Here is a 20,225-nt window from a genome sequence, read left to right as displayed (position 1 = left end):
GATACCCACCTGACTTTTTTCTTTTTTTTAAGATTTTATTTATTTGAGAGAGAGTGCACGTGTGTGCACATACAGGAGTGAGGAGAGGGGCAGAGGGAGAGGGAGAAGCAAATTCCCTGCTGAATGTAGAGCCTGACTCCGGGTTCGATTCCAGGACCCTGAAATCGTGACTGGAGCCGAAGTCAGATGCTCAGCTGACTGAGCCCCCCCAGGCGCCCCCGCTTCTGACTTCATACAGAGGCTCCTTTCCTTTGTTGAGTTTAAATTTTGAAGCCCTAGAATCTTCCTGAATTCTACTTCATCTCATTAAAAAATAATAAGTAGCTAGCTTTGAGGAGTAAAAGTCTACCATTCTCTGTACCAAGCACTTTTCATGCACTGTTTCATCTGTTCCTTACAACAATCCCTGTAGTTAAGTGTTACCCTCATTTTACAGATAAAGCAAAAGCAGACAGGTTTAAGTGGGCTGGAGGGCAGTGTTGGGCTAATAATAATAGCTTGCACCCAGAGAGGAGGTTGGAGCTCTGCAGCTGACCACCTGAGCCTTCTCATATATGTTGTGTGGCCAATAGCAAAGAGCCCTGGGTGTTCATATAGTGTTTGATGTCTCAGGGTTGTGCAGATGGCAGTTTGGCACTGGCTGTTTTTGCACTGGGGGGTCGTCGGCTGTTTTTGTATTGGGGGTCGTCAGCTGTTGTGTGGGCAACATGGGAGCACCGGGTCTAGCTGTGGGGAGTTGGCCAGCACAGATGGTCCAGATCAGATAAAGAGACAGGTTCTCCCACCCTGTTCCGAACAGGAAGTCTTCCAAAAGATTGTGCAGAGGCACATTGCTCATTAGCCAACTTTCTACCCCCTCCCCTCCAGGCTCCAGAGGCTTGTTCTTTTGACTTTCCTGGCCTTTGTTTTTCCTTCCAGGATAGCTTATGATTGTCCCAGGACTTCTCCTCCCTCTCTCCCTTATCTTCCTATTCTTCTTCCACTTAGCTAGTGGTAGGTGCTGGGAGATCTCCAAAGCTTCCCAGCCAGACAAGGAGGTCTCTAGCCCATTTGTTTTTGAGGGGACTTATTGCTTGAGACCTTTGCGGAAGAACTGCATCCCCCCACCTCCTGTTTTTGGCTGTTTAAAATTGGGACCTCTGGCACATTGTCCAGTTTGGTCTTTAAAATTGGGACCTCTGGCACATTGTCCAGTTGAGGATCATTAACTGTGGAGGATGTCCTGATTTTTATTTTCGGGGAACAATGTAAAATGTGGCTAAAGTTTACTTATTCAGTGGTCTACTTAACAAACAATGTCAGGAGGAATATTAATTTCTTTTTTTCTGATTTATCACAGTGTTAGGTGCCCATGGTAGAAAAATTAGGAAATAGAATTGTGCATAACACAGGGGGCACCTGGGTGGCTCAGTCCATTAAGAGTCTGTCTTACACGCAGGTCATGATCTCAGGGTCCTGGGATGGAGCCTCCTATCGGGCTCCCTGCTTAGTGGAGATTTGGCTACTTCCTCTGCCCCTCCCCCTGCTCATTCTCTCTCTCTCTCTCTCTCTCTCTCTCTCTCTCTCTGTCAAATAAATAAAATCTTAAGAAAAAAAAAAAAAAAGAAAATTGAGTCTTCGTAATCTTATCACCAGAAAGTAAGGATGGTTGACGTTTTAGTCCATGTTCCAGGGGTCATTGATTGTTGATGAGAAGCTCTGCTTAAGAATCAGGTAGACCCGAGTTATAACCCTCGTCTTGGGCATCTTCACCTTGTGTACTCTAGTTTCCTCAACAGGAGAATGAGAATAATAGTAGTACTTGCCTTCTGAGGATTCAGTAAGAGAACTTTTGTAAAGGCCTCAGCACCTTGGGGAGCATGATGATGCTTGATAAATGTTAGTCATTGTTATTAGAAATGGTAGCAATGCAGGGCTGTGCTAGAGCAACACTGTGTCTAGACATCTTGTGTCAGTTATCAGCTGCAGGCAATATTGAGTGCATCACTCTGGAACACTGAGCTGTGTCTGCTGCTTTCCATGGAGAGCCTGGAATCTTTCAGTAAGGTAACCAGGTCATGACGAAAGTTAAGAAAACCAGGGGTCAGTCACACTGCTATTTCCTGGCCTGGTCTCTGTTGAGGCCAAATGGTCAAAAGGACAGAGTTAGTCACACTAGACAAGGCTTTCCTGACTGAGCGCATACCTGCACTCCTGTATCTAGCACTCCCCTGTGTCCTTCTGGGAGGCCAGAGTGTGAAGACACAGATTTGATGTGACCCAAATTCGAACAGAACTTGTTTTCCAGGAATCAGTCCCACATTATACTGATGTCCTGACCCTTTATGATAAGACTTTTAAATATAAGCACATAAGGGAAATATATATATTTATTTATTTTTAAATTTTTTTTTTTAAATTTGTTTATGATAGTCACAGAGAGAGAGGCAGAGACACAGGCAGAAGAAGCAGGCTCCATGCAGGAAGCCTGATGTGGGACTCGATCCTGGGACTCCAGGATCATGCCCTGGGCTGAAGGCAGGATCAAACCCCTGAGCCACCCAGGGATCCCGGGAAATATATTTTTTAAGAATTTATTTATTTGAGAGAGAGCAGAGCAGGGGAGAGGGGCAAAAAGAGAGGGAGAAAGCAAACTCTCCACCGAGCAGGGCGCCCAGTGTGTGACTCAATCCCAGGACTCCGGGATCATTACCCGAGCTGAAGGCAGATGCTTAACTGACTGAGCCACCCAGGTGCCTGGCACATAGGGGAATATTGATGCCCTTAGTGTTTCTCATTTGTGCAGCTTTTTTGGATGTTGTTTAAAACATTGTTTTGCCTTTAGGTATAAAATAACTAGTTAGGAAGAAATGACAAAATGATAGACTCGATTATGGAGAGTGGAACTTGGCTGGCCGATTGCCCGTCTGCACATGATTTGCGTGTCTTTCTACACGGTCTACAGATGCTGTTTTGTTTGAGAGTGTGTTCTCCTGTGCTGTCTTTCTCTAGGTATAAGTTCAGGTTCAGTGAAATGGTCTTTCTCTTGCCAGGTCTGGGTTGTTTGGAGGGAATCATTTTTTCCTTTGTAGATTCTCGCAAACAGTGAACTGAGGTTCATTTTCAGTTCCTTTTCAGCACCTGGCACTCCTGCTAAGTAGGAGAAATGCTTCCCTAGCTTTCCTGATGATCATTGCTGCACACTTTTAACAGAAAGAAAACTTGGCACTCAGAAAGCAATTTCAGGAGAGAATACTTTTCCACACCATTACAACTCTTCTAGCTTTGCAGGTGAATGATTTCTAGCCAGGGAACTTGAGCAAAGATATTGGAGAAGATGTTTAAGGGGTTCTGAGTTTGGATAATGATCCTAAGAAGACCTGGGTTACCTTGCACATCTATACCAGATGCCTGATAAAGCCATGGGGAATTAGCTGGGGTCCATACCAGCACAATGTCTTCCCACAAATCTGAGCTTGTTGTTTTTTTATTTTTATGTATGTGTGCGTGTACGTACGTACATACTTCAGAGGGGGGGGTGTTGAGGGGGAGAAAGAGAATTTTAAGTGGGCTCCAGACTCAACACGGAGCCTGATGCAGGGCTCAGTCTCACGACCCTGAGATCCTGACCTAAGCTGAAATAAGAGTAGGACGTTTAACTGAGCCACCCAAGCGCTGCTAAGCTTGTTTTTTAAATGTCAAATTAGTTTTTTATAATTGGCTCCCACTCCTCAATATTTATGGCCCTCATGAAAGTTGTTCCTATGAGTCATGTCAGTATTTTTGTTGATATTTGTGTGTGTGTGTGTGTGTGTGTAATGATTTCTGGGCTGTGGAGAGATTTCCTGGAACTTAAGAGCCCTTTCTAGGACTGCTCTTAACTAGCTCTGTGTATTCCTGACCAGGGTTCTTACCCGGCCTGAGCTGTATTATTCTTACCTGCATTGACATGGGTTTGGACCAGGTGCTAAGATCCTTTCTCCTCCTGCAAGTGTTTGGGTGAAGGATAAGAAGGAAAGAAATTGAAATAGCATTTGGATGAAGTGGGTACAGTTGTTGAATTTTTAAAAGGCCACTAGAGCTTTGTGGTATTTGTTACTAGGTTTCCTTTTATTAATTTTGTTGCTTTGGTATCTTAGCACAGGGGCTGCCAGACCCAAGTTTTATACCAGGTGTTTCCTTCTGACTTCACATTGCCTGAGGCAGATTGAATATGTTAATGTTTCATAAGTCAGACTTTCCAACTCCTTAATCACTGCAAAGTTGTTGGCTGACTTCCCTACAGTCTTTATATTCACTATTCATTATCGAGGGTCCTCAATTTGTAGAATCGGATTTGGGTGTGGTTGTGTTAGAAACCGGCATTATTGTGGTTGGAATATCCTGAAATAAATGATATATGGAAAAAAATGTTGTTGCATATGTCCTTGCTTGGCTCATTTAAGTGCCTGCCTGTCACACACACATTTAAATTTGACTTTTAAGTAGGGCGCTTTGGAAAATTGAGCTAAGCCAACTCTCATTGACTTTTTTTCCCCTTCTGAGCATTTCTTTTCCTCTAATAATGTTGCATATTTTACTTTGTCTAGGCTTTTCGAGAAAGACATGTCTGACAAGATGTCTAGTTTCCTACATATTGGAGACATTTGTTCTCTGTACGCGGAAGGATCGACAAATGGATTTATTAGCACCTTGGGGTAAGAGCACCTGATTTCTTGTGTAGCAGGATTTCTTTAAGACCTTTTAATGCCAGCTTAAAACCTGATTTTTCTAAGATAATGTTACCATTTGACTTGGCTTTTTCAGGGGCAGTGAGAATCATAATACCAAATCTCATTTTGGCCAACTTTACCTCTGACACAAAAATACTGTTTTCTTATAAGTTCTAGAAGAGCAAAATCTCATTGATTAGGACTCTTGTCATTCAGAATTTATATTAATTTCCTATTCCTTTATAAGAGGGAAAGTGCAAAGTATATTGGATAAAATTTTAGGATTATTTTTTACAGACCCCAAAGGAATGCTATTTAGCTTTCATAAATAACAACTCTTATTTTCAAATGCTGACTTGCTTGTCATTTAAGCAAAGACCAGAACTTCTCTGATGCTTATCTCTCTTGTTTGAAGCAGAATCTTGCCTATTTTAAATTGCTCCACGCATTTGAAAGTTACATATTGCACAAAGTTCTGTAAATCAGATTTTTGTTCTTTTGTGCTTCCTTCAATTTTTTACCCAACTTTTAGGAGAATAATACATTTTACCATGTCTTTATTTGATTATCTTCTCCCTTCTCCTCCTCCTGTTTCGAGAAGAGGAATGGAGAAGTGAAATAGCCGCAAAGACAGAAAGAAGCAGAATGGAGAATCAAGATGGTTAACTCCAGAATACACAGGAATGGTCTAGGTTGTCTTTGTGTAGAAAGTAGTAGTTAGGGACGCCTGGGTGGCTCAGCAGTTTAGTGTCTGCCTTTGGCTCAGGGCATGATCCTGGAGTCCTGGGATCAAGTCCCACATTGGGCTCCCTGCATGGAACCTGCTTCTCCCTCTGCTTGTGTCTCTGCCTCTCTTTCTCTCTCTCTCTCTCTCTCTCTCTCTCTGTGTCTTTCATGAATAAATAAATAAAATATTAAAAAAAAGGAGTAGTTAGGCCCCAGGTTGGAATTGTTGAATTTGGCAGGATCTCAAGTGAAGAGAAGGAAAGCTGACAGCTTCTCTAAGAACCTCATTCTTATAGAAGCCAGAACGTTTCTTTTAATCATAGTTATTATTTAAAGCATGCTTGTTCTCTGGTATTTGTGCATAATGAGTACTCTCAGGCTCTCATTTAGGTCACTCCAACTTCAAGGAGCAAGTTATTTCAGATACAGAAGGATAGCTCAACTGGACCTCATTGTATACAAATTAGGTTTTCAAAAGTCATCTGATAAAAAGAAGTCATCCATGACTCTGTGATCACAAAACCCAGTGACTGTTTCTCAGTCTTTATCTTTTTCTCTCTTTTTTTTTTTTTAACCTCTCTACACTAACTCTACACTACACGACCCACCCTTCATAATTTAATTTATCTTCTGTGGGTTTTGTTAAAGAGGGCTTTTGCCACTTGTGCCTCCCTGATTGTCCCTTTTTTCTTCTTGGCAGATTCCTTCCCTTTTCTTTCCCTCATGTTTGAATCCTCTATCCTCTTCTTATTTTTCAGCAGTAAAGCCATGGTAATAAACAGCAGAGATAACCACTTCTGTGAATCCTGTGGATTTAAAAAAATTTTTTTTAAATTTAAATTCAGTTTGCCAACACATAGTGTAACACCCAGCACTCATCCCATCAAGTGCCCTCCTTAGTGCCTGTCACTCAGTCATCCCATCCCCACCCACCTCCCCTTCCGCAGTCGATTATTTGTTTCCTAGAGTTAGGAGTCTCATGGTTTGTCTCCCTCTCTAATTTTTTCCCCATTCAGTTTCCTTCCTTTCCCTGTAATCCCTTTCACTATTTCTTTTTTTTTTTTTTTTTAATTTTTTTTTTTTTAATTTTTTATTTATTTATGATAGTCACAGAGAGAGAGAGAGAGGCAGAGACACAGGCGGAGGGAGAAGCAGGCTCCATGCACTGGGAGCCTGATGTGGGATTCGATCCCGGGTCTCCAGGATCGCGCCCTGGGCCAAAGGCAGGCGCCAAACCGCTGCGCCACCCAGGGATCCCTCTTTCACTATTTCTTATATTCCACATATAAGTGAAATCATATGCTGATTGTCCTTTTCTGATTGACTTATTTCAGCATCATACCCTCCAGGTCCATCCATGTCGAAGCAAATGGTGGGAATTCTGTGGATGTTTATATAGCACTGGCTCACTCAGTACTGTCCACTCATAATACCTTTAATTCCCAAACATATCTTTATTGTGAGTATTATGATTATTGCTCTTTATAGAGGCAAAACCTCTGAGCTTCATAGAGGTGAAGTCACCTGCCCAAGGTTTCATAGCAGTGAACACTCCAGACTCCAGGACCAGTGCTCCTAACATTTGCCCTTGGCAGGGTAGACTTTCCATTCCCTGCCTTTCCTGACCATCTGACTCTGGCAGAATTGGCTCACCACCCTCCTCTCTGTCTGCCCACAGCTCTTATCTGGATGCCTAGTGAAACCTCAACCCCACCTTATATCTCCTCTTTTCTCTGTGGCCCTGATTTCTTTGAAGAGTGCCATTGCCCCTCCAGTCACCCAGGCTTCTAGTTGGCAGCTGAGCCCACTTGTGGCAGCCTCTGAAATCTTAGTGCTACCTTTCCCTTCATCCTCTTCGTCCAGAGCATTCATTGTTAGAATTCCTTTGAGGTACAAATTCTTTGCTTTATAAGAGTTTTCCTCAAGTATTGTAAACAAATTAATAATAAGATCCCCCCCTTTCACTTTTTCTTTATTGTGCAGATTGTTTATTTTGTATTTTGGGCTCTGATACTTACCTCAGATAGTATTCCCTTTGTTCAAAATGGACTTGGAAAGTAAAGTTTGGCCTCTTTTTACTTTTAATATTTTTAACAGTTTTGGAGCACTAGTTGTGAGTGACAGTGACATCCAGGTTTTGTGGAATTTGGCATCTGGCTCCCCAGCCACATTCCATTTGTATAGATGGCAATTACTTCCCAAATGGCTTTATTGACTCCTTAAGCTTTAGAACTTGAGTCAGACCTTGGAGAGTCTGTGTGTGTGCACATGCGGGATCAGAGGTATGCTTCTGAATCACCTGAGGAATATGTTAAAAGTTTTTGGGTCCCATCCTGGAGCACAGCTTTAATAGGCCTGAGGATGATGGGGACCTGGTATCAAAATATTTTAAAAACAGTCTGAGGAACATCACCCTACTTGAGACTTTTTGAGACCAACTCTTTAATTTTATAGGTAGAGGAACCGAGAAGTCATAGAGTCATCATCAAACTGCTAGTAGATGGTAAAGTGCCATCTACAATTCATTTGTCTTCTGGCCTAGGCTGGGGCCCTTTGTCCTATGCTCTCATCCTTGTTTGAGGACTTGTTGAGTAATTAACCCAGCCCTATATTGGATTCCAAGGCACTCTCCCACTTCACATATTATGTTAGATCTATCTGGTAGCATTACTATATTTACATTCACAGGGGCTCTAGGTGGGAGTTTTATATGTGCACATTCTGCTCTTGATTTTTGCATAAAAACTCAAACCATTGACTACAGTGTTTTCTCTTCTTGATGGTGAGAGGTCTTAGATCCAAAGGAAGCAAGCTGCTGGTGGGCTACTCTGGGCACTTTGATTCACCCATAAAATAGATAACTGAGCACCTAGCCTGGACAGGAAAATGTATTAACCCTGGGCATCTTGCCAGCTCTCTGCTCCTAGGAAGCTCTTAGCCTACTGTACCATTTGTGCTTCAGGTCAGTGAGGTGGGCAAGAGAGGAGGAGAGGCAAGGAATGCCTGGTCCAGCAAAGACTTAGTAAGGAGGGCCTTCATGGAGAAGATGGGGGCTTTGAGCCAGTCTTGAAAGACAGGCCAGACTTTAAGAGATGGAATGGAATTTTGGAGGAAGGGGCAGTAAGAGTAAAGGCAAATTAATGGTGCCTTGTCTTTGGGGTAAGGAGCAGCCCAGACTAATGGAAGAAACCCTGGAAAACCATAGTATATGAGCTGGCAGCAAGTTCTGTGGTCACTTGTCAAATGACCAATACCAGTTTTAGGAACTTGGATAAGTCATTTAAACTTCTCCGCCTCAATTTCCTCATGTGTTCAAAAACATTCTTATAAATCTGTTCTTCTAAAAGAGTTGCACAAGTTATAGGTTGGTCAGTCTGGACTGATAAATACTGGGTCTGTATAAAAGTTTGGGCTGGTTATTTATTTCTAACTTTTTGCACTTTCCCCACCTCTATTTTGATTTCCAGTAGTTCCATATGACTCTCTCTGCCAGCAGCTTCTCAGATGGCCTCAGGCACAGTTAGTTCCCAGCTGTATTTTGTTCTTTTTTCTTTTACAGCCCTTAGGTTATATTCTCTTTATTAGTTTGCTTTTGTGGCTCTTGCACTAGCCTTGAGCTCCCTCAGGACAGGGCCTGGTTCATATTCATCCTCCATCCCAGGGTCCAGCACTGTGCCTGACACCAAGTAGGCCCCTCAGCTACCATGAGTTGAATGCACTCACCCCTTGCTATGCCTCCCGATTTCAGCATTTCGGCGTGTTGTACTCAAATCCATCATGGATGTGGTTGAGGGAAAAGAGCCACAGAAAACAGTAGGTTAATGTGTGCATTGCAGAAGCAGAACCCGGGCTTTTGGATTCAGTTGAGCTCCCTGCTTGGGAAACCTTTAATGTAAACAGCCACCTGGCAGAAGAACATGGCTATCTAAGTTTTGCATGGAACAACCCTGGATATTCATTTTTTGCTTAGTGCTTAGGTTTTATTAGACTTGGCTTGATACAGCATTTATCTTTGTCTTCACAGCCTAGTTGATGATCGTTGTGTTGTACAGCCAGAAGCCGGGGACCTTAATAATCCACCCAAGAAATTCAGAGGTAAGTTGATGATCCTTCCTGGAGTGAGTACTTCCTCATTTGAAAGTTCATCAACATCAATGTGTTGCTGTGTGTCTGTGTATGTGCATGTGTGTGTGTTTAATAAGCAATTTTAGGTTTACTTATATTTTTTAAAGTATGATTTCAATTCCAAGCTTTATGACCTTTTGAAAATGTATGAGTTCAGTATCAAGGTTGGAATGGAATGGCTTTTATTAGGGTCTTCATTTGTATATTGCATATATGTCGATCAGTGCAAATTCAGCTTAAAGCCTTACATTTGTGCAGCTGTGTCCCTAAACAAATAGGATTTTTGGGTCTCATCACAAGGAACATGTGTTATTGCAGCAGATCTCACTGTGCCTTTGGGGGGCTTTGATATTCTTAGATGCTTTAACCTGTAAGGAGTTTTGTACATAGTTTTTGAATTAAAAGACTTAGGCAGGTTAGCCTTCCTACCAGTAGCTTCCCATTATTATTGGCTTTCCTTTTAGGCCTCTTATATTTGATATTTCCTCTAAAGGTAGCTTAGCTTATTCAAGAAGATGTTTAAAATTTAGTTGTGATATTAAGATGATAAAAATTATGTTTTTCTTTTTTGTTTTTGTGGTTTGTAGTTCTCAACTCCAGCTGCTAGTAGAATTATCTGAGAGAGATTTAAAATTAAACAGATACTCAAAGCCCCACTTCAGACCAATTAAATGAATCTCTTGAGGTTGGGGCCTGGGCATTGGCATTTTTTTTAAGCTTCCCAAGTGATGTTTTTATATTGAGTTGGGGTTGAGAACCCATTGGATTAGTATTTGACTCATGGCCTCAGTCCCAAAGGACTCAAACCTTGCCATTTTTAGGTTGCATCATTTGAGTGATAAATTCTTTTTTTTTTTTTTTTTTGAGTGATAAATTCTTATTGTTGGTTGTTGTAGAAACTGACTTTTTTGGATAAATGCTAAGGGAATTATAATAAAATAGAAGGCAGACATTCAGATGGAGAGAAGCCATTTAGAAGATGATTGGTGTTGAGCTGCATCCAGTTGGCATGAGACTATCAAGAGAATATTTTCACCTGGGAGGTGGTGAGGGGGACTGTTGAAAAAGAAAATTTTGCCATAAGCCCCATGTGACAGGATCCTGAACAGCTGTGGCCACTGCAGCCTTTTCTTTTCAATCCTTCCTCCACGGCTTTTTCCAAAACCGAATCCTGTATGCAGTAGAAATGAAAGGTTTGATCTAATAATCATAATCTAGGCAGTTACTTACAGAATTCTCTATACTGAATAATAAAATATGCCTCAGTTTATCTTTGATCAGTAGACTCAGTGCCAGGTACTTTTAGCTCATGGATTGGTCTGTCTACCCTGGGAGGTTAAGGTTGAGTTTAAGTGTCTTGTCTGAGGTCACACAGCTGGTGATGGATAAAGTAGGAAGTGTAGTTCTCAATTTCAGTTACATAGATCACTTGGGGCACTTTGAAAAATACTCATGTTTGAGTTCCACCTTCAAGGATTGTCATTTAATTTGGCATTGGTGAGTTCTTTTTTTTTTTTTTTTTGAAAGCTCCCCAGGTGATTCTCCTGTATAGCCGAGGGTAAGCATTACCGCTAATAGAGCCTGGGCTATAATCTACTGGCTTTATTCCTTAGGGGTGAGCTAGTTGAAGTATGGCTTTTGCAGCTGGAGCCAAGTGGAAGGAACTCACTGCTTGGGTCCAACGTGAGCTCTTGTCCTATTCTGCGAACAGGCCCTGGTATCTGTGAAAGGAACCTAGGAAAGATGTTCATGCCTTGTACAAAGTGAACTAGTGGCTATTTGAATATGGGTTTAGAATGTTAAATAGGACCATAGCCAGGGGAAGTCAGAAGACGGATATGTTTTCCTGGCACTAGGGTAAAGTGCCTGATGCTTAGATATATATCTGGTGGCCAATTGAAGGGACTGTTTTGAGATAAAAGTTGACAGTCTGATAGAGACCATTTGGAAAGAACCAAACTTTGTTTATGGCCTGCCCTGGTTCTACAGGTGGTCACATGACACTGACTTGATATGTTGACTGCTTTTCCTCACAAATTAAAAATAAAGGTTTCTAGGTTGTGAGATGCTTTGCACTTGTGGGAAAATCTGGTCCAAAACAAGCTCTGCTGCAAGCTTTGCGAATGTAGGTCAGGACTGCCTAAATTCCTTGAGGTGCACCGGAGGCCCTCTGCATGCAGGTGAGGGGCCCAGGCAAAGGGCTGTGGAGATCTCCACCTTGGAATCTGGGCAGCAAGATTTAAACACTTTCCAAAGCAGTCCTTCAATTCTAGTAGCATTCTTTGGGGGAAGAAAAAAAGCATTATTTGAAAAAAAAATTTTTTTTTTTCCTTTAAAATGAAGAAACAGATTTCTTTTTTTGGAATGGATTATTGCCTTTCCAAATACAACTGTATTTTGAGGTTGAAGTAATTTTGATGTTTAGAAATTGTGCATAGGGCAGTTGGACAATTTGAAGGCATTTCTAGTCCATTTCCATGCCGTGCCATTACACCCTGGAGTTTAACAAACACATATGGAAAAGTGAGATGCTGGCAAGGAGCCAGCTAGGATGATGGAGTCTTTATCTGAGCAATCAGCAGAGCTACATTTAGTCATTTGGATTTGTTGTTGCTTCCATTGTTTCCTTGCCAACTTATTTCCTATATTGAGAACCATTATAACCTGTTCTTAAGTAAATGGAAACCAAAGGCCTATTTATGTAACGCTCCCTGTGGCTTCTGACTTGGGAGTTTTAATTTTATGAGCTCCTTTTGAAACCTGCCACCCTAGTGGTTAATAGCATAGACCCTAAGATCAGGCTTTATGAGTTCAAATCCAAGTTCTTAGCTGTGTGACCCTGGACAAATTGCTTAACCTCTGTGAAGCTTGATTTTCTCATCTGTAAAATAGGAGATGATATTAGTTGCTACCTCATAAGGTTACTGGGAAGATAAATATATGTTTCAAATTCAGTACTGAGGGAACCTGGGCCCAGTAAACCTTACCTAGTCCTATCCTTTTATTCCCAGTACTTAGGACAGAGGCTTGTACTCCTAAATGGTGGCAGAAGGGAATCCAATATGTGAGTCCTTTAATGATGTGAGAATGTTGTTTCCCTTTTTTTGTCTAAATGCTTTTGTAGTTAGGGTGTACATAGGGACCCAGTGGCCTAGATTTGAGTCCCTCCGTTCCCATATATAAGCTAAGTGGCCTTGGTAGATTAATTTTTCTGAGCTTGTTTCCTCACCTCTAAAATGAGGGGAAAGGTAATAGGATTGAAGTTAATAGGGCTAAAGAACCAAATAGAGTACTTGTTGGTACATAAGATCTGGTTAGTGACTGGTAGCTGTTATTTTTCCCAGTAAATGCAAAAGAGTTAAAATCTTGAAGATATTTGCCTCTTTCTGATGGGTAAAAGTATGTTACCAAGTAAATTTTTTTTTTGTATTTTTTTGTATTTTTTTTTTTTTTTTTTTTATGATTCCCTTGAATGTATCTTCTGCCCCGAACTTCATCTGTAGGGAGAAAAGATTGGGTGCGCATCTGGTTCACAGAAGCCAAGTCTCCTTCGTTGTCCAAGTAAATTTTGGACAGTGGCCCCTGTCCTCTAGGTGATGAGAAGAGCAGCAATGTAGAATAATTCAGTTACTTTAGTCCTTTAGCTAATGTGGTACACCATTTGAAAGCAACAGTGTCTGTGGCAGGTAAGACTGAATCTCTCTTCTCTCTGATTTGTTTTGGCTTTTGCCCATAATCTTGAAAGAAGAAGGAAGACAGACATCAGTTTGAAACCGGCAATAGAAACTTTGTGGTTAGAGAATTCCTTTTTCCAGATGATGTTTTCCTCTTCCACCCCCACCCGTCTCTTCCCCCTACTAAATATAATGGCACCTCCTCTAAAGAAAAGAAGGAAATTAACTACCAGCCTTATTTTGATCCCAGAACCTTTACTGTTTTAAATGTGATCTCCAGGGGTGTTGGAGGAGGAACAAGGCCTGGAGCTTTTGGGGAAATAACATAGGCGTTAGTGTTGAGCATGCTATCTGTTGTGTAATCTGCTTTTCCAGATTGGGGCAATGGTCAAGTTCTTACCCCCAAAACCTGATCTTCTCCATTCAGTTCAAGAGGCCAGTCATGGCCCTCAGTTTTTTGTTGTTTTGCTTGACATACCAATGTCACCGAACAGAGGTTTTTAACCTTTCAGGAACCCCTTACCTTCAGAAGAAAAGTTGTCTGCAAGGAAATTCGGCTTAATGTAGGAAGAAATTTGGGCAGGGAAAGATGAGAAAGGCAGCATTCTGATAGCATTCCATGGTTTATATGAATTGGGGGAAGAGGTCAACGATCAGGCTGAGTGTGTGGATGTTCTAGGTAAGTGTCCTCCTTGTCCCGGGTTTCTTTTTTTCTCCTACTCAAGTTGCTTTTAAGCAAAATAACCCATTCAGCTAATATGTCATGAAAATGGGTGTTCAGCTCAGGGAACATTGAAGCCCTATTGTGTCCCAGCTGTTGGCCTTGCTGATGAGGGGACGAGTTACACAGTCCCCCTTACTTTCAGAAGTCTTAGGTTTTTATGGAGAAACAGACCCATGTTATAAATACTAGTAGCTAACATGAATAGAGCATTTACTTTTTGCTGAGCACTTCTCATGGATTATCTTTTAATCCATGTAACCTACCAATGAGGTGTAGCTGTTGATGTTGCCATTATGCAGATGAGGAGGTGGAACCTCTAAGAAATGGAATAACTGGGGCAGCTGGGGTGGCTCAGCAGTTCAGCATTTGTCTTCAGCTTAGGGCGTGATCCTGGGGTCCTGGGGTCCCGCATTGGGCTCCCTGTGGGGAGCCTTCTTCTTCCTCTGCCTGTGTCTTTGCCTCTCTCTCCGTGTCTCTCATGAATAAATAAATAAAATCTTTAAAAAAAAAAGAAAAAGAAATGGAGTAACTTACCCATAGTCAATTAAATGCCACTTCTTAGAATGATTATCATTCATCCTATGAATGTTATCAGACACCTCCTGTGTGCCAGCTGTTTATAGGCCGGGGAGGAAAGATACAGTCTCAGGGAAGTCAGTGCCAATGCACAGTTAAAATCTTTAAGGAACTTGTTCAGAGTAAATTGTTGTTCATACCACAGCTGTTTATATGCAAGTAGATGCAAAGCATATGAAATATCTTTCTACAAAATGCAAAAATTGCCCCTCCAGTCTATAGTTTGCTGGGGCAAAATAGATGATGCTACTTCTCATGTGCATTCTCTTGTTTAGCTCTGAAGCATCTCCTCAGCCCGGAGTGCCTGATGCCATTTCGGCTGATAAGGGTTGAGCATTTGGGCCAGTGTCTCATGACACCAGAATGTTAAGAGTGAGGCCAGAACCCTCTTCTGAAGGCCTGGGCACATTGCTTTTACTCTTCTGTGCCCTATGGGCCCTTTCCCACACAAAGCACAAGTGTTCCTTCAGGTTATGGCTCCATCATCTCCAGTCTCTAAATGAAAATGGGCCAAGTAACTACTTTTCTGACTGCTAAAGCTCTTACGTTGAATTTAGGACTGTTTAAATGGGGGAAGAAAGCCACATGGGAAGGTGGAAGTCCTGAGTCCTTTAGACTCCCTGTGTTTCTAACTACCACCAGGACAATCTGTGGGATATGCAGCATGTTACCTACAACGTGATTTAAGTACTGTTTGTGGTGAGAATGAAGGTCTGAGCTGGTAAAACCCGCTCTCTGGGTATCTCAAGTTGACTGTCAAGTCCTGATCGCTCAGCAGGTGTCCTACTTTAAGTGACAGTGACAGCCTGGAATCACAGTCTCAGGATGGCACTGGGAAGAAGAGCATGTTGCTGGGCTATGACAAGCCACTCTTGGACTTAAAGCCTAGCCATGAATTTGAGGATCAGGCTTGTGGCCCTGTCATTTTTTACTGTGATCTTCCTCAGTCCCAGAGTGCTTGCACGGTGTCAGCATGCCTATCAGGGGGCTTGTGGACTTAGTTGGGATGTCTTGGTTGAGAGAAAGAGGTTTCACATCTCATGTAAGCACTTGCATCTCTCCACTCTGCCCCCCCCCCCCCCAGCAGCTTTGAAAGGGGCCTCAAATAGGAATGGCATTTCTCATGGTTGGGTGATAAGTATTTGAGTATCTACAGTCTACTTATGTAGACTTGTGTTTAGGTTGAGGTAGGCAGTGGTTCTTAGCCCTTGCGGGAAAACTGTTAAGACTGCAGTAAAGAACACTGTCTGACCTGGGAGCCAATGTCTAGCCCAGTGTCTGCTGCCAGCTGCTGTGATACCTTGGCGGAGTCATTCCGTCTCTCCATACCTCATTTTCCCTATCTGCTAAGTAGAATATAGGCATAGTGACTTCCAAGATCTCTTCCAAATTGGAACTTTGTGACAAGTGCCAGGAACAGGGCAGTTAACATTTCACAAGAGAGCATTGATGTTTAGGAGTCTCGTGCTGTCCAGAAGTAGATTTTTATTTCTTTGGGATTGCAGATCTTCTCTGTCAAGACAAGACAAATGGATGGAAACAGCCAGGCCTTACCCTCAGGCCAGATGGGGACACAGCCAGGTTTTGGGTTGCAAAGGTCTCTGGACTAGGGTGACCATAACAAACTCACTGGGTTAGCTTTCTTTCAAACCACCCTCCTTTGCTGCACATTCTTAACTGTTGCTAGGCAACTTTTCTTTTCTTTTCTTTTCTTTTTTTCTTTTCTTTCTTTTTTTTCCCTTGGCAAAGTATTGGAGGAATGAACCTATATCTTAGTTTTGAATACCCACGTGCAAAGGGATGGGCCTAACTTAAAATTTGTTTGTTCTTTTGATTCTAATCCATGACAGGCCTTTCACACTGGGGGTAAAGGACTTAGTTTCTGCTTGTCTTGTTAAATAAGGCAGAAAAATCCATCTTTTTTGAGGTACTTGTCAAGTACATGCTTTGAGGCATATTGAAGGTTTTGTGTGTGCATGCGTGTGCGTGCAGCTACTTTGTAGAAAGTCTGTTTTAACTTTGTGTTCACAAAGTGAATTCAAATTTAATAAAAAGATTAGTAGGTTTTTTTATAATCTTCATTTCAGATTTACCAGCTTATCTCAATCTTGCACCAACAGACTCCGTTTAAAGAGAACAACACTGTAATTTAAATCCATTCCCCAGGCAACATAGAATGCTCACAGTGTGTCACACATTCACTGGGATGATGCCTGCTGCTTGATTGTGCTGGAGTCCCACACACTGCCGCATGTGTCCCTCACTGGATTTCTGCCTACTTAGTACCTTGAGATGTGTCTCTGGAGGAAGGCTCTGGGCATCCTGCACATGGGCACAGAGACCTTATGCTTACATTGATGGCCTTGGTAGCCTCCTTTGTGAATAGGAGTCATCCATGAAATTAGGCTCCAGACCCCTGTTTTATATTCACTTACCTGTAATAATTCATTTGCTAATGGAGAACAGATTTCAGCTTCAATGCATAAAATGCTTCTAGTGCAATTGGTACTTTTACCGTGTCATCTAATTGAATCTCAGTATTGGTGTTGTAGCTTTCTCCATTGGGACAGCAAGCAAGTGTAATGGGGTCATATTATAGGGTTCTCCTGAAAGCAGAGCATAGTGGTTGATTAAAGACTTTTTCTTTAGGCAAAGGCTTTTATAATCCTGTCTTCAGCGCATTGATGAAGATAGTGGTGAATCACTTGAGTTTAAGATAACTTTTTTCTTTTTCTTTTTTTTTTGAAAGATAGGGAAATTAGATTTAATCTCCTAGGGTCCAAGAACAATTCTCAGTCAAAATTGGAATGAGGACACAGCTTGGTTTCTACATACACTCTCTTTTAGGCTAGGCTGTGTTTGGGCCATAAATTTAAAGTTTTTTTTTTTTTTTTTTGTCCCATTACCTTGTGTATTTAATGGAGTTCTGTTTTCTGTAAATAATAGCGGATATCTTGTGTGGTACATATGTACATTAATTTAACCTCTTTAATTTGTATAGTTACCTTTATATACATTAATCTGTTTAATCCTTGTAATAACCCCATGAAGCAGCCATAGTTAACCTCCTTCTATTGATGAGGGAGCTGAAGCAAAAATTGTTGAATGTTTGGTCTAGGATTACTAGGTGGAAATGGCAGAGCCATTAAAGATAGGCTTTAAACCCATACAGTCTGGTATCAGAAGGCCTCCTAATACCTACTGTAAACTGGTTTTAGAAGGGACTGGTCTTCAAGTATTCTTTCACTAAATTGCTGATTTCTTACTCAATTTCCTCCTCTATGCCCAAAGTAAGCCCTTCTGAGATGCACTGACATGGGGGTGAATATATACTGTAGGCATGAACTTCCTACGTGCTTACCAACCTGGACTGTACTGTTTATATAGCTCTTTTCTTTTGCTTGCCCCCCCCCCTTTTTGGTAAAGATTTTATTTATTTATTTGACAGGGGGAGGGGGCAAAGAGAGCACAAACAGGGAGAGTGACAAGCAGAGGGAGAGAAGCAGATTCTTCACTGAGCAGGGAGCCTGATAGACGCAGGGCTTGACCCCAGGACCCTGGGATCATGACCTGAGCTGAAGGCAGACACTTAATCAGCTGAGCCACCCAGGCACTGCAAAATATAGCTGTTTTCTATTTTTGTCTCTATAGCTAGATTTTGGAGCACCTGGAGGGACCAGATCTTACCCTGCACTCCTGGCCCAGTGCTTGGTATAATATTCGTCCTTACTTAGAAGCTGGTTGGGAAGGAATTCATGTTTTTCTGAAAAGTTTTTCACTTTGCCTATTTCTCCCAGTGTTTCTGCCGGTGACATTTTATGTCAGCAACTGATTTTTTGACACGGATGCCTTATGCTGTTTTATCATCTCTTTCCACATTACCTGAGTCTGAAATTTGGAAGAGATTTTGTATAGTTGACTTGTCTTCTCCCTGGCACATTGGACTAGCCTACAGGTGTCTTCTCTTTGACCTCCATTGTTGGATCTCTTTTCTCTCCTTGATGCCTATAGTTTTGAGATTCTTTGTCTTCACTAAATTCATGATCATGAAGAAAAAAATGCTTAGAGACCTTCCCCTATTGTGCCTGGCCTCCTCTTAGGCTCATGGCATGCCTTTGTTCTTGACTGTCAGAGCACCCCTATGGTGTTGGGTGGTGGTTTTATCCCCACTTTACACCTGGGCATACTGAATCCAGAAAGTCAGTAACTAAGCTAGACTCTGGATAAGAACCCAAATGTGGAGGGATGGAGAGTCTCCAGTGTACTACTCAAGCAGACTAATAGAGCTCTGCTGCTCAGGAAACGTTTGGGGCCTCTTACTAAGACCTGGGTTCCACATTTAGGGGGCATATTGCTCAGGGGGAATAAAGCTCAAGGAGAGGGGTAACAAGGAGGATGGATTGCAAAAACAGTTGCATTCACGTTGCAGGAAGAGTAATGAAGAAAACTTAAGATGTTTCAAGCCAGCTGGAGCATTTCTCACAAGTTCCTACAGCAGCCTCCTTGTTGGTTTCTGCATTTCCCTCTCTGCCTCCTTTTTGTGCCCACGTGTGGGGCCCCCCTCCGGTCTACCATTCACTGCAGCCGCTGGAATTGGTGTAGCTCTGATGATGTCACTGGCTGGGTGGAGCCCTGGTTGTGCTTAGGATACTCATACTTCCAGGGTTCACGGGGCCCTGCGTGAGTCACTCTGCTTACCTCTCAGCCTCATCTGCAGTCCCACGCCATGTCCTGTGCTCCTGCCAGACTGATTTATTTCTTCCTGGCAGCCAGTGTGCTTGCTCTATACTCTGGGCCTTTGCATGCCCTTTTTCTTTTTGCTTAAGTGATCTCCCCATCTCTGTCGTTCCTCCTGGGACCCCCTGTCTCCCTAATGCCCACCCATCCTTCAAACCTCAGACATCCCCCTCTGGACTATCTTCGCTGACCCCCTGTGTGCAGATAAGCTGCTCCTCCTTTCCAAAGACTCTGAAGCCAGGCTGCTTGGGTTTGACTCTCGGCTCTGCTTTTTACTGCTCATGTCACTGTGGACACATTACTTAGCGTCTCAGTACCTCTATTTCTTCATCTTGAAAATGAGGATAGGATTGTGTCTGCCTCACAGTGTTTTTGAGAGGATCAAAGGAGCTAATCCGTGTTAAGTACTTAAAGGAGCACCTGGCCCCTATTACATGCCATAAAACTGTTTGCTGTTATGGCTGGTTTATGACTTTACTCCTACCCAACTCCAGTTAATTGTGAGGTCAGAAACAAGGCCTGTCTCCCCTAAGGCTTTGTAGAGGTCCTGGATTATAGGAGGCTCTTAGATCTCTCCTTAGAATGAAGGAGAAGAGCCTCTGAGGCATTGCTTCTGAAACTTGAAGGTGCATAGAATCCACCTGGAGATCTTGTTAAAAACCCAGATTCCCATTCTGTAGGTCTGGGGTGAGGCCTGAGATTCTGACAAGCTGCCATAGTCTCGTAAGCCTTTACGGACCAGCTGCCAGTCTTCTCTTACTGTAGGGCTCTCATATGGAAGATGGATGTCCTGAGCCCAGAACGATAAGAATTAGCACTAGCAGATAAAAGTGACCAGAGGCAGAGTTTCAGATTTAAGGAACTTGCTTCTGACTATAAGTCCCAAGCTATTGCTCAGGAAGAAGCCTGCTTCAAATAATTGAGTTTCCTCTCATTCAAAGGGGACTGACCATTTGTCAGAGATTTTGAAAA

The 20,225-nt window shown here is 42.3% G+C and overlaps 1 protein-coding gene across 8 annotated transcripts in view; it reads left to right on the top strand.

The window, feature by feature from the left end:
• Nucleotides 1-20,225, top strand: part of ITPR1 (inositol 1,4,5-trisphosphate receptor type 1) — a 318,610-nt gene that overhangs the window by 18,259 nt on the left and 280,126 nt on the right. For all 8 annotated transcript variants that reach the window (XM_072720366.1, XM_072720372.1, XM_072720371.1 and 5 more), the window contains exons 3-4: nt 4,569-4,676; nt 9,442-9,512. In XM_072720366.1, coding sequence (XP_072576467.1) covers nt 4,585-4,676; nt 9,442-9,512 — 163 coding nt within the window. In that variant the 5' untranslated portion in view covers nt 4,569-4,584. The remainder of the gene's footprint in view (nt 1-4,568; nt 4,677-9,441; nt 9,513-20,225) is intronic.

Source organism: Vulpes vulpes, chromosome 9, assembly GCF_048418805.1.
Source record: "Vulpes vulpes isolate BD-2025 chromosome 9, VulVul3, whole genome shotgun sequence".
In the NCBI taxonomy this organism is placed as follows: domain Eukaryota; kingdom Metazoa; phylum Chordata; class Mammalia; order Carnivora; family Canidae; genus Vulpes; species Vulpes vulpes.
Note: the sequence above shows the minus strand (reverse complement) of the source record. Positions and strands in the feature narration are given on the sequence as shown.